The following is an 11,410-nucleotide window of genomic DNA, read 5'->3' as shown; positions in this document are numbered from 1 at the left end:
TGTTAAGAGCAAATTGCAACTCTCTAACGAGTACACATTGGTAGACCAACACACCGGAGAGGAGGGGCAGCTGACTTGAGCGGTAAAAAAATTGTTCAGCTGGACGCAGAGGCTCCGCGATCTAACAGTTTGATCGAATTTGTAAGTTTCAGAAAAAGAAGCCTATTTATCCCTTCTAGGCCCTTGCTAGATCCTTTCAAGATGCTCTTATGGGTGAAAGGGTGGGGATGTCGCCAGCTAGTGATGCAAATTTGACTGTCAGTGGGTGGTCCTACGGTTGAGGAAACATATATAGTTAGAGAAGGGAGTATGGAGAGAGAAGATGATGTACGGACTGCCTGATTGAGATCCAGTGGATCGCGTATGCCACATGAAAATTAGTCAAATTTTCATTGGTTGGATGTTTTGTTCGTTGGCAATAGTGGTCGGGCGTTTGCGTGGTGTTATATGCTCTCTTTTTTGTTTTCCTTTTTTTTCTCATGTAATAATAATAGAAATTACAAACGCACCCTTCAATAATGATGTGCATATATATTGAAGTACTCGATCATATTGCTTTGCCAATTAACCAAATTAGCCTAAAACAAAGTTCCAAAATTTCATATGATGGTGTGCCTAAACAATGTTCCATAGGATTTCGTCTCAGCTGGTACCGTGGTACTACTGCATGCTTTTAAGCATGAATAATGCATGCATGATGTTCTTCATCACAACTTCAATTCACAAGATGCCGAGGACTGCATAATACGCAATGAGCACCGGCAGAGAAACCAGCGTCCCGAATATAACCCTGCATGCATGCAACGGCACGCAAAGATTGTGAGCACCAATATATATATAATTCGATCGAGTTACGTACATACGTTGGGTAATAAATTGTTTTGAACGAAATTTAACACACAAGGGAAGACATGACTTACGCCGTGCTGAGCACGTCGGCATGAAGTCCGTACTCCTTTGCAAAGACGAAGGACGCGATAGACTGTGGTAGTGCGGCCTGTAGTATATACATCGTGTTAAACTGTTTAAAAAATGAACATTGTCTACGTACGGATACCGTAAAAAAATTCAGCTATATCCAAAACTTCATGTTTTCCAATAAAAAATCTAAAATTCCAAGCAAATTAAAGATCCTCTGGAATATGCCATGCATGGTGGTGGTTGTACCTTTTCAGTTTCGATATATCTGTATGCATGCACCGTTAGGAATCGGCATGTGCGCAGTTGCACTGCAGTCAGAGGAGGTACCGCATGCAAGCAGATGGCCAAGAGGATGTGGCCACTGCACCCTCTGCCTTTACGCCTGCCGTGCACAGTGATTTTTTTCGGCGCACCACACTTTTACACGTACGCATCATATATATGCGTGCACTATCTGAGCCCGTTGACACACAGAAAGAGCATGTATTTTCGTGTTGAAACTAAGGTCCCGTTTGGAGGAGCTCCGGCAGGCTCCGGCTCTGGCACTGTTCACGTACTGTAGCACAGAGCCGGCGGAGCTCGAAATCATTGCTTCGCCGGCTCCTTCTTTTTCTGGCTTCTTTTCAGTTCATTTTGCGTCTCGATTTCCGAAACGGCTCCTGCTACAGTACCACGAGGTGAGAAGCCGGAGCCGCCAGGAGCAACGCCAAACACGTCCTAACTAAAGAGCATGTAATTAAAAGTGCGTGCACAGTCACTTTGCCCAAGCTTTCGTCGAAACAGAATGCAGAGACCTTGCAGGATCGATCGATCAGTAATATTTTTTTTAAAAAAAAAAGAAACAGTCCATGCATGCAGCTGACTCATCTGCCTGTCTGTACAGGTGTCTCTGAATTTAAGTGCAAAGGAGTGCAGGGCAGCATGACGCCGACGTACGGCACACACACCTGTATGATGGCGAAGCGTAGGACGTCGCCGCGGAGGCCGAAGGCGGCGGCGCCGACCAGCGTGGCGAGCGGGCCGGCGACGAACCGCAGCGCCATCCCCAGCGACGCCAGTCCTGCGCCGCACGCGATCATCTTCTCCTGCTGCGCCATGAACAGCCCTGAACGATCATCCAACACCATATATATATAAGTTAAGTTTGTTATTAGTATGTTTATATAAGTATATGTCACTTCGGTCTTAATCTCCGTACATGTGACACAGCCCACAAAAAGACATGCATGGCTACTTGGTCGCGAGTCTTACCCATGCTGAACATGCTCATCCCCGTGCCAGTCTTGGACATGACGTCCAACGATCCCGTAACGATGCCCGGCATGCTGAGATCCCACCTGCATGCACATGCACACCACAGTTTGGACACGTGAGCCAAGCAATGAAGCAACGCGCACACACGTCTGTGACACGAGATGGTGCAGGAGTGCATGCATGCACGCGAGTATGACGGCGGGTGACACTTGGCCGGCCGTGCAGGTTGAGACCGATCGTGATCTATCTAGCTCGTACCTGTAGGCGATGCACGCCCACACCACGCCGAGCACGCTGGCGTACACGTTGGGGTTCCCCGCCAGCTTCAGCCCGACAGTCCTCACCATCGGCCACAGCCGGATCGTCGTCCCGGCGGCGGCGGCGGCTTCCTCCTCCGCGTTCATCTCGACGTCCTTCTCGGCGGCGGCGTCCTTCTTGGGCGGCGGCGACGGTGGCGGCGACGACGACGACGACGATGACACCGGTCCCACACGGCCTCCAACCGAGTCGTCGTCATCGCTGCCGCTGCTGCTGCTGCAACGGCTGACGCCGCCGCCTTGGGCGGGGATGCCGACCCACGCCTTGCGCAGCTCGAACCCCAGCAGCAGGAGCGGGAACCAGACGAGGGACTGCACGACGGCGATCTGCACGATGAGGTCCTGCGCCCACTTGCCGTACATGGCGTAGAGCAGCGGCACGCCGACGACGAGCGTGTTGTTGAACCCGGCGAGGGAGAACCCCGTGATGGCCCAGGACTGCCCGCCGGCCTTGGCACGGCAGCAGCCCGCCCAGGCGGACACGGCGGCGATGGCCAGCGCCTTGGACACGGCGTCGGCGGCCAGGACGCGGTAGTTCATGGTGTAGGGGTTGGCGCGCGCCAGGAAGTCGAAGGTGAAGAAGGGCATGGAGAAGTTCACCACCAGCGTGTTGATGGCGCCGCACTGCTCCGCCGTGAAGAACCGCCACCACCGCACCGACCCGTACCCGAGCCCCAGCGCGAAGTAGAGCGGCGTCATTGCCGCCACCACCTTGTAGATGTCACCCCACGCGATCATCTCTTCTTCTAGTGACGAATCGATCAAGATTCAACAGAGGAATTGAAACAACTAGCTAGCTAGCAGATCACCCAGCTACTAGCTTAGTGATGGATGGGATGATGCCCTTGTCGTCGTTGAGCTCCTTGCTCCATCGTATATATAGAGAGAGGGGGTATGTATGCAGTCAGCACCCAGCAGGAGAGAGAGAGGAATGTACGTATCGATCAGATGGACGACACGTACTGGATGGATGGATGTGCAGGGATCGACAGGGAACAAGTTTTGGTTCTCAAGAGAGCTACGTAGCACAACGCAAAAAACACATGCCTATATCTCGTGTGACGAAATAAAGGGAAGTTGTACGTTGCTGGATTGATGAAACGAATCAGCGCGAAGGAGACAGACACCGGGGGAGAGAGATGTCCGTACGTTGAATGGATGGAAAGGAGTATAGATATATATACTTCCTTCAGTTCTAGAAGAATGTAATTCTTGCTTTCAAGTAGGCAAATAATTTAAAAATTAACTAATAAATATTTAAAATTTTAACATCTACATTACTAAATTACAAGGTGTGGGGGTATGACCCCCAGTATCTACAAAATAAGACATGGGCCACACCATCAGAGGTGGCCCATCCCATAAGATCAAGGCGTGCACGGTGCTGCTCGGCGTGCACCGCAAGATATTGTATAGTACCAAATAGGCTACTTTCCTTATAACCCTACCCCTCCAGAGTATATAAGGAGAGGTAGGGGTCCCCTAGTGGACATGATCGATACATCTCAATACAATACATCAGAACACAGATGTAGGTATTACGTCATACGGACGGCTGAACCTGTCTAAATCTTGTGTCTTGGTGCTTGTATTATCATCTCGCTCCTGATCTCGCTCACCTCTACGATAAATCTACCATCGTGGGATACCCCTCGGTGGACTGCAGAGCATCTTTTGTCAATAGTTGACGCGCCAGGTAGGGGTGTGCGCTTGATCCATGGCGAGCCAGATGGACCTCAAATCAACAGCGCGTTCTCATCATCAATCTCGTTGAGATCCATGCCGGTCCACGAAGACGATTCATCGCTGGCTACATCAGCCCTCGCGACAGCAGATCCGATCTCGGAACCACCTCCGAGGTCACCTTCATCAACAACTCGCCGCCCGCTTTCTTGCTACCAGAGGAGGCAGATCAACAACGATGATCTGATCGCATCCATCGATCAGATCTATTGGAGGCTGCTCGGGAAACTCCAGGGGTTACGACCCTACCTTTCGGGTTCACCAACGTCGCCACCACCTTCCAAGATGCCCTAAGGGGCAAATTCATCAACCAGGTTGAAGACGTCCATCCTCTTGCCGACCAGATAGCGCCATACGCCGCCGACCAGTCGTTCTGTCTAAAGCTAAGTCACGCTTTAATATTTTTCTAAATATTCTCCGATCTTCGTTAATCGCCATGATGTTTCTCCGAGCTGTTTTCTCCATATTTGCTCTCCAAACGATTTTCCGAACCCCTGAACAATCTTGTTGATGTTCGGACGCCTCCAGAGACGGCCCTGTCTCTGGCTCCTCCCTACATGTGCACGAGTGTCTGCCCTCTGCATTATGGGTGGTTGACAGTGGCTCCTTAGCGACGCCTGTTTCTCCTACACATGCACGGGCTCCGCGCTCCGCGTTATGGTTAACAGGCTAGCTAGGGCTGGAGACTCAGCTACACACTAACTATTCGGGCGGTTTATATTAAATACATCTTCACACCAACTAATCGCCAAGCTACTTACGCTATTTCATCGCCATTGCTGATTTTCTCCGGAGTTCATATATTTGTACATCATGTACTACCCGTTCTACATATTTGTATTGCAGGATCATCGTCTAGGTGATCGGATCACCTGGTGCTCGGACTTCACCACCGATCAACTGGTCGGACCGCTTGGTCCATGGACTCTGTCGTTGACCAGTTGATCGGACTGTTCGTCGGTTGCTTCTACTCAATGCTCACTTCGCCGCCGATCAGTTGATCAGACTGTTCATCGCTCGTGCTTCATCGCCAAATACGTCGGTTACTCCTCGGCACTTAGATTCTTCGTGCTTGAAGACTAAGTGGGCACACTTCACCTTACGGACATCGCTAGCGACGTCGGGACTCTTCGCTCCTCGGTGCTCGGACGTCGCCAGCGACATCGGGGACTCCTCGCTCCTCGATGCTCGGTCGTCGCCAGCGATGTTGGGGACTCCTCGCTCCTCGGTGCTCGGTCGTCGCCAGCGATGTTGGGGACTCCTCGCTCCTCAGTGCTCGGACGTCGCCAGCGACGCCGGGGACTCCTCGCTCCTCGGTGCTCGGTCGTCGCCACCGACATCGGGGACTCCTCGCTCCTCGGTGCTCGGACATCACCAGCGACACCAGGGACTCCTCCCTCCTCGGTGCTCGGAGATCGCCAGCGACGTCGAGGACTCCTCTCTCCTAGGTGCTCGGTCATCGCTAGCGACGTCGAGGACTCCTCGCTCCTCGATGCTCGATCATCGCCAGCGACGCCGGGGACTCCTCGCTCCTCGGTGATCGGTCGTCACCAACGACGCCGGAGACTCCTCGCTCCAAGGTGCTCGGACATCGCCAGCGACGGCGGGGACTCCTCGGTGCTCGATCATCGCCAGCAACGTCGGGGACTCCTCGCTCCAAGGTGCTCGGACATCGCCAGCGACGCCGGGGACTCCTCGCTCCTCGGTGCTCGGACATCGCTAGCTACACCGGGGACTCCTCAGTGCTTGAATCTTGCTACGTCTCATCAGTGTGCTATCAAGCTGCTCCATGCTGTTTGGATCAGGGTGCTGGGGTCTTGATACGCGTATGTCAGACGACGTCGGCAAGCTTTCAGACTTCTTTTTCTTTGACCCTGCTACAAGATTCATTCTTCATCTTCCAGCAGGCTCGGGGACTAAGTGGGCACACTTCACCTTGCGGTGAATGTGCGCTTTTCTCATCTCGTGGCTACGCCCGGGGACTGGCTGTCTGCTCGTCTAGTCTTCTACTTTCTGACCCTGTGAAAGGTACTAATGGCTAGAGGGGGGTGAATAGCCTATTAAAAAAATCTACAACAACACTTAACAAACCGGTTAGATAATTATGAGGCGAAGCAAGTGTTGCGCTAGCCTACTAAAATAGCAAGCCACCTACCACAATTCTAGTTTATATAGTTTCTATCCACATAATAGCTATGACACTATACTAAGTTAGTGTGCTCTCAAAAGCTAACTAAAGAGACACACTAACCAAACTAACAAGCTCTCACAACTAGCTACACTAAAGAGCTTGACAACTAGTTTGCGGTAATGTAAAGAGAGTGAGCAAGATGTTTATACCGCCGTATTGAGGAAGGAGCCAAACAATCACAAGAATGAATACCAATGAAGACCAATCACCTCGGAATCAAATGATGAACACAATGATTTTTACCGAGGTTCACTTGCTTGCCGGCAAGCTACTCCTCGTTGTGGCGATTCACTCACTTAGAGGTTCACGCGCTAATTGGCATCACACGCCAAACCCTCAATAGGGTGCCGCACAACCAACACAAGATGAGGATCACACAAGCCACGAGCAATTCACTAGAGTACCTTTTGGCTCTCCGCCGGGGAAAGGTCAAGAACCCCTCACAATCACCATGATCGGAGCCGGAGACAATCTCCACCCTCTGCTCGACGATCCTCGCTGCTCCAAGCCGTCTAGGTGGCGGCAATCACCAAGAGTAACAAGCGAATCCCATAGCGAAACACGAACACCAAATGCCTCTGGATGCAAACACTCAAGCAATGCACTTGGATTCTCTCCCAATCTTACAAAGATGATGAATCAATGATGGAGATAAGTGGGAGGTCTTTGGCTAAACTCACAAGGTTGCTATGTCAATACAAAATGGCCAAGAGAGTGAGCTTGAGCCGGCCATGGGGCTTAAATAGAAGCCCCCACGAAATAGAGTCGTTGTATCCTTTCACTAGGCACAACACGGGGTGACCGGACGCTCCTGTCATATTGACCGGACGCTAGACCTCAGCGTCCGGTCACGCGATGCGTGCCACGTGTCCCCTCTCTTCAAATGTTGTTCGCCCGATCTCAATGGTCAAGTGACGACCAGACGCAGCAGCTCAAAGTGACTGGTCGCTGAACCCCAGCGTCCGGTCATTTCCAATAAGCATCCAGAGACGACTTTTCACGACCGGACGCGTCCGGTCATTCTCGACCGGACACACCCAGCGTCCAGTCACTCGGCAACTCCTCTGTCCACTGCCATGTCAGTAGGACTGGATGCACCCTGTCAGCATCCGGTCGCTGAGTGACCCAGCGTCCGGTCAGAGATCGACGCTGCGCGCCCTCTACTGCCATTGACCGGACGCGCTGGTCCAACCAAGACCAGCGTCCGGTCACTTACAGTGACCTCCGTCTTTTCTATCTAGGGCGCCGGTTGCACTGTCGAACTGTCTGCACTCTACGGATAGATACTCCACCGGTAAAGTTCCTAACCCTTGCTCAAATGTGCCAACCACCAAGTGTATCACCTTGTGCACATGTGTTAGCATATTTTCACAAATATTTTCAAAGGTGTTAGCACTCCACTAGATCCTAAATGCATATGCAATGAGTTAGAGCATCTAGTGGCACTTTGATAACCGCATTCCGATACGAGTTTTACCCCTCATAATAGTATGGCTATCGAACCTAAATGTGATCACACTCTCTAAGTGTTTTGATCACCAAAATAAAATAGCTCCTACTATTTATACCTTTACCTTGAGCCTTTTGTTTTTCTCTTTCTTCTTTTTAAGTCCAAGCACTTAATCATCACCATGGCATCACCATCATCATGTCATGATCTTCATTTGCTGTGCCACTTGGAATGTGCTACCTATCTCATGATCACTTGATAAACTAAGTTAGCACTTAGGATTTCATCAATTCACCAAAATAAAACTAGAGCTTTCACCCTGGCACCATGTGACTACGTCACCTACTGTCAGGCTCGGGGACTAGCTGTGGGGGTATGGACTCCGATATCTACAAGACAAGACATGGGATGCACCATCAGATGTGGCCCAGCCCACAAGATCAAGGCGTGCACGGCGCTGCTCGACGTGCACCGCAAGATATTGTATAGTACCAAATAGGCTACTTTCCTTATAACCCTACCCCTCCAGAGTATATAAGGAGAGGTAGGGGTCCCCTAGTGGACACGATCGATACATCTCAATGCAATACATCAGAAGATAGGATGTAGGTATTACGTTATACTGACTGCCGAACTTGTCTAAATCTTGTGTCTTGGTGCTTGTATTACCATCTCGCTCACCTCTACGACAAATCTACCATCGTGGGATACCCCTCGGTGGACTGTCGAGCATCTTTTGTCGACACAAGGATAGCTCGATGGTTATATATGGGGTGTTTGGGACTGCTCCGCTCCCGTTTTCCAGCTCCACTCCACCAACTCCACCATGTAGTAGCTCCACCGTGGAGTTTGTAGAGCAGGTGATACTGTTTGGCACACAGCCTAGCAGTCCAAGAGATGGAACCGGTGATTAGAGAGTGGCAACATGGGTAATTGTTCCTCAACTCCATGTGGGAGTACGGAGGTGCTCCAGAAAAAAAAAGTGGAGTTGGCCCTCAACTCCACGTTTTTTTTTGGAGCAGAGTTCCTGAAGCTGGAGGTGTTTAGCAACGCAAAGCTGAAGCGGAGCTGAAAAAATAGGAGCAGCGTAGTCCCAAACACCCCCATAATATACTTTTACAATAATCCATTTTTTCGGGTTCGTACCGTATTTCATTAAGGAGAAGATAATATTTTGTTACATGTTTGTGATTGAACTGAACTCACCACCTATGGCGAGGAGCAACGCTGGCAAGCTCAGTTCATACAGACCCAACACATTTGAATATGTATAAATATTTATACTATTCTTTTTGTAAATTTAGTCAAAATGAAAAATGTTTATTTGTTTTAAACCTTTTTTTTTTTGGGTTGGTTTGTGTGTGTGTGGGTGGGTGGGGTGGGGTGGGGGGCACAGCGAGATAATAGTGGACGCATCTGTGGAACTGAACTTGAATTCTTATTCCCAGGAGCACACAAGTTGCTGGTTTTGTTGGCGTGCCTATGTTTGCTTCAATAATGCGGATCTCTGCCGGGACGTTTGTGGCTAGTGGGGGGATAATGGAAAGTGCAGTATTTTATCAAAAAGAAAAAAGGAAAGTGCAGTACTTGCTGCAGATAGCAAAGTGTGAAACTACGGTATTGATGTAGAACCAGCTTGGTAACTTTTCTGCAGATAAAAGCTCCCTTTTGCCCTATGTCACCTTTTCTTTTTCGAGTCTACGTGTACGGCGTACCCGCTGATAGCGGTAGGAGGATTCATTTATGAGTGCTAATGCACGAAACCAACTTAATTAAAAATGGGGCTGACAAAATTAGTGGTTCTACACGTCATAGCTTTCTTTTGTTTCTCTTTTATGTATATTTTACTATAGCAGGCATGCACGCGTATTGCAACAAACACATATATAGCTTGTGTAATTTGTTCTAATACGTTTTTGGAATGACACTTTGTGCCGTGGCTAGACGTGTGTTATACTAACTTGCATGAGTACTGGTAGTGGTGGAGCTAGAAATGCGAATTTTTGTTGTTATGGAAGACCAACAGTGCAATTTTTTTTGTCAAAAATTGGTTGAATCTGAAAATTGTCAATGGAAAATACCCCAGCTTGGGAGAGTTTTGCCCTCTACTACCCCCCCCCCCCCCCCCCCCCCCCCCCCCCCCCCCCCCTCTGTCCACAACTGAGCACAAGTCATGAATTTGGGTCACCGACGACACAATAAATCAATTAGAACTCTTATCTACCTATAATTCACGTGCCATGTATACTATTCTTAATAAAATCGACCATTACTCTTATGCTTGGGCCAGAGAGTGTAGGGACACATGAGCTGGGGGAGAGAGTTAGAGCATCTCCAATGGTCTTTCTTAAAATCACTTTCTAAATTATCATTTAGAGAGTCATTTGAAAAAAAAACGTTCTTTATATCTTTTCACTCTCTAACAACTTATCTATGTCTTATGCACTTTGGAGAGCCAATCCCGTTCTCCGAAATAAAAGATGACAATATGAGAGGGCTTTTTCACAAAATAGCTATTCCTATCAATACAAAAGGATATAAAGAGTCACTTGGAGTTGCTCTAGGATGAGAATTCAGATAAGATAAATTTTCGCTCTAGATATAGATTTTATTTTTTCTAGCTAATGAGGTGTGTTTGACATAGATTCTGGTCCAATCTGTTTCTCTTTAGAAACATGAGAATCCCTACTGACTGAAAGAAAAATGGTTTCTATAGGGAATCCCGACCGGATGATTATATTCTGAGATTAAAAAAAGTAGAAATATTTCTCCGGTCTCTTATAGAAACCATGAAAAGAAACACCTGTTTGATAAGAGAATCGAAGCCAGACTGTCTCCCTTCAGCAGAACAGCTGGTTAGACAGAATTGGCCGGGAGATGAGCATTGCAAAGTGTGGGCAGATTGAGACGACTCAACACATTTTCTTTAGTGTTTTATAGCAAATTACTGCTGGTGGACATATCATGATGCACTCTTTTGGTCATTAACGCCTATAAATCTGCAGCAATTTCTCAATCTTAGTAGTGGTAGAGGGGGTGTTCCTAAACCCAGGATGATTTTTTCTTTTAGCTTGCATATGCTGGAGTCTTTGGTTAATTCGAAATGACTTTGTTTTCAATAATAAAAGCATAACAAGCCCTGATGTTGTGGTGCACCGATCCATCATCTTTATGCAGAAGTGGAGTATCCTATTTAAGGAGAAGGAAAGAAGCTGGATTTCGAAGACAGTGGAAAAGCTATCAAGACATTTGGCGCTAAACGTCCAAGATTAGTGGTGTAACACCTTAATTGTGATCGTTTTGCTATGATGTAATCTTCTTTTTCAGTTCTGTTGAACCATCTTTGTTAGTTGCTTTCTGGAACGGGTTCTGTTATGAGGGGACTGCCAAGTGCACATTCAGAACTGTTGCTTGTAAGCTGGTGTTCCCAGTAAAACATATTGCTTTCTATAAAGCGGGACCAATCGGTCTTTGGTCTAAAAAGAGAATCGAAGCCAACTTCTCTTCAAAAACATCTCTTAAAACCGAGCCCAT

General features: G+C 48.6%; 1 protein-coding gene across 2 annotated transcripts; it reads right to left on the bottom strand.

Annotated features, from left to right (window-relative positions):
• Window positions 1–590: 590 nt before the first annotated feature.
• On the bottom strand, window positions 591–3,294 carry LOC136472913 (probable auxin efflux carrier component 5c). Of its 2 annotated transcripts, XM_066470613.1 has the most exons (5): window positions 2,434–3,294; window positions 2,173–2,258; window positions 1,869–2,026; window positions 921–997; window positions 591–790 (listed from the first exon to the last, which is right to left on the bottom strand). In XM_066470613.1, exons 1-5 carry the CDS (start codon window positions 3,228–3,230, stop codon window positions 721–723), a joined length of 1,188 nt encoding a protein of 395 aa, XP_066326710.1. In that variant the 5' UTR covers window positions 3,231–3,294; the 3' UTR covers window positions 591–720. The 2 variants fall into 2 exon arrangements, with proteins under 2 accessions (XP_066326710.1, XP_066326711.1); XM_066470614.1 differs by lacking the exon at window positions 921–997.
• Between the last annotated feature and the right edge of the window lie 8,116 nt (window positions 3,295–11,410).

The sequence above is a fragment of the Miscanthus floridulus genome, chromosome 8 (genome assembly GCF_019320115.1).
Source record: "Miscanthus floridulus cultivar M001 chromosome 8, ASM1932011v1, whole genome shotgun sequence".
Taxonomy (NCBI): domain Eukaryota; kingdom Viridiplantae; phylum Streptophyta; class Magnoliopsida; order Poales; family Poaceae; genus Miscanthus; species Miscanthus floridulus.
Note: the sequence above shows the minus strand (reverse complement) of the source record. Positions and strands in the feature narration are given on the sequence as shown.